The sequence below is a fragment of the Momordica charantia genome, assembly GCF_013281855.1.
Source record: "Momordica charantia cultivar OHB3-1 chromosome 3 unlocalized genomic scaffold, Mcharantia_2.0 BLBB01000003.1, whole genome shotgun sequence".
In the NCBI taxonomy this organism is placed as follows: Eukaryota; Viridiplantae; Streptophyta; class Magnoliopsida; order Cucurbitales; family Cucurbitaceae; genus Momordica; species Momordica charantia.
This window is the reverse complement of record NW_028275161.1, coordinates 15853963-15856524: the sequence shown is the minus strand read 5'-3', so window position 1 is coordinate 15856524 and position 2562 is coordinate 15853963. Positions and strand designations below refer to the sequence as shown.

Here is a 2562-nt window from a genome sequence, read left to right as displayed (position 1 = left end):
AAAATCGTACACTTTTTCTCCCACCCACCCCCACAACTCTCCAAGCTAGCTACCTCTATCTCTGCTACCGGTTAGGGTGTTCATCTCCTTTCTCTTTTCCAAATTTTTCCAGATCTAAAACAAATGATAAACTTCCTTCTTTGTTTCATGGAAGGTACGAGGTCAGATAGTAGCAGTAGTAAGCCTTGCAGGGAAGGGAAGGAGGACAATGTTTCTTTTCTTTCTTTTTATTATTTCTTTAATTTAAAAAATGCTTTCTAATACACTATGCTACCAAAGCGATGATATAATTGAGCTGTAAGAGGTTTAAATCCTTATATTTAAAAAAAATTATTAATACTCCACGTCACATTATTTAAAGTAAAAGTAGGAACAAGGTATTGGATTTTGAAACTCGACGAAATAGACAAACTACCCAAATACGAAGAACCAAAAAAAGAAAAAACAAATTTAATTCGCCTTGTTTTTTATTTTTGGTCCAGTCCTTGTGTTAGTATACCTCAAACTCCAGGGTGCGCACTGCCCAATCGCTCTCCAGTGCTCTGATTTAGCTTCTAATCCTTTGATACACGACCAAACCCTAAGCTTTCCATCAGGTTTCCACTGGAACTTTCGTCTGTAATTTCCACTCACTGCAACTCGCAGGAGTTGAAGAAGCTTATTGTTCTTAGTTCATTCGGCAGGAGCTGGAGAAATGCCTAAAGTGAAGACCAGCAATCTCAAATACCCTAATGGCTGGGAGTTGATTGAGCCAACTCTACGAGAGCTTGATGCTAAGATGAGAGAAGGTAGGCTTCTTCTGATTTCTTTTCCCTTTTGGGTTTTCTTTTTCTGATGTTTTCAGGCTTCTTTTTGCAGCTGAGAATGATCCACAGGATGGCAAGCGCAAGTGTGAAGCACTGTGGCCTATTTTCAAGATTTCCCATCAAAGGAGCCGATACATTTTTGACCTTTTCCATAAAAGAACTGAAATATCTAGGGAGCTCTATGACTTCTGCTTGGAACAAGGCTATGCTGATGCCAACCTCATTGCCAAATGGAAAAAGGTTGTTCATTTCATACTACCACAAACAAATCTGTTGTTTCATTTTTCTCAATGAAAGTGAAGTTTCTTATTAAAAAGAAAAAAACAAATCTGTTGTTTCTCCTCCACAGTTTGCTGCATTGCATACATGTCTTGCTGGACAACAATGCTTATCCTTCATTTGTTATCAGTTCTGCATTGGTGCTTTCTGATTCTTGTGATAGTCCAGGATAGCATTTAAACAAACTTCTATTTGAATTACAGCCGGGGTATGAGCGTCTATGTTGCCTCCGTTGCATACAGCCCCGGGACCATAACTTCGGGACGACTTGCGTCTGCCGAGTCCCGAAACACTTGAGAGAAGAGAAAGCTGTGGAGTGTGTGCATTGTGGTTGCAGGGGTTGTGCCAGTGGGGATTGATTTTGTTTCACATTGCAGGAGCTTGGATTGATCATTATGTAATATCATCCTGGCAGCCAATTTCTATAGACAATAAATGTAGGGTGCAGTGTTTCCAACTCTCAAATCTTTTGTCCCAGGTAGAAGGGTCCTTTTATGTAACATGGATTCTTGTTCTGGGTAGTTGGAACCGGTGATATGTGTCCAACTTTGTACCTTCCATAGGTAACAGAATGGTTTTGCATTTACAGATGTCTTTTTCGTTGTATTGTATGAGACAAGATTCCAGTGTTTATTGTTTGCCCAGGAAGGTCGATCGATAGCAGATTTTCAAACTTGTTCTGGATTCTGGATCTAAAGCTGGTATAAGATTAATTAGTAAACGGACCTTGAACTATAAACAGACTTGTAGAGTTCTCGATGGCATGATTTTTAGTTTCCTGCATAAGTTTAGAAAACAGTTACCCTAACATGTTTCTAATAAATACTTGTTCTAGAAAATAAAAAAAATAGTTTTTCAACTCAACTCTTGAGAATTCAGAAATTCCATGCCCAAGAGCCTTGATGGCTGACAAGGTTGCTAGCATCTTTTGATTTCTAAGTTTAAAGATAACTTGCTAAAGGGATGTAAAATATAAGAGGCCTAGTTTCTGTTGGTGAAATGGGAAACCAGAATGCCAGTTTTATACTATAGGTCCAAAAAATTCACCAGAAGGTGATTGTTAGCTGTTGATTAGGAACTTCAAAGTGAATTTCTCGGGTTTTACATTTTGAGACAAGTTTGAACTGGTGGTTGATTTTGTCCAAAGAGATGACCTTTATGCTTAAAACAGGCGATTCTTGAATGGAAACAGAGATACCACAGTTGTAAATATTATGTAAAGAGCACTCCATCTATGGGGGAACTAGAGGACTATCCATCTACTTTAGAAAATCCTCATGAACAGGATCAAGCCTTATTCTATTTTGAATAAATAATTATTTCATCTTATCATCTCATATAGAAATATACATATTTGAAAAGTTCATTCCAAATATGAAGTGAGAGGTGATTGCAATTGGTTCTTAAAATGATCACTTATCATGCAAAATTTCCTTATTTTTGCAACACTTTTCTCATTTTCTTCTTTCAGCTTTAT

The 2562-nt window shown here is 37.6% G+C and overlaps 1 protein-coding gene across 3 annotated transcripts; it reads left to right on the top strand.

The window, feature by feature from the left end:
• The first annotated feature begins 324 nt into the window (after nt 1–324).
• LOC111012701 (protein BUD31 homolog 1) lies at nt 325–1758 on the top strand. 3 transcript variants are annotated; one of them, XM_022286946.2, is made up of 4 exons: nt 366–596; nt 684–788; nt 859–1046; nt 1289–1758. In XM_022286946.2, exons 2-4 carry the CDS (start codon nt 695–697, stop codon nt 1442–1444), a joined length of 438 nt encoding a protein of 145 aa, XP_022142638.1. In that variant the 5' UTR covers nt 366–596; nt 684–694; the 3' UTR covers nt 1445–1758. The 3 variants fall into 3 exon arrangements, with proteins under 3 accessions (XP_087978023.1, XP_022142638.1, XP_087978022.1); XM_088121897.1 differs by having other exon boundaries at nt 325–788; nt 1156–1293; XM_088121896.1 differs by having other exon boundaries at nt 369–788.
• Nucleotides 1759–2562: the final 804 nt, after the last annotated feature.

Coding starts and splice junctions, on each gene's coding strand:
- LOC111012701 (XM_022286946.2), top strand. CDS start 695: ATGCCTAAAGTGAAGACCAGCAATCTCAAATACCCTAATGGCTGGGAG. Junction 789..858: donor TGATGCTAAGATGAGAGAAG/GTAGGCTTCTTC, acceptor TTCTTTTTGCAG/CTGAGAATGATCCACAGGAT. Junction 1,047..1,288: donor TCATTGCCAAATGGAAAAAG/GTTGTTCATTTC, acceptor TTTGAATTACAG/CCGGGGTATGAGCGTCTATG.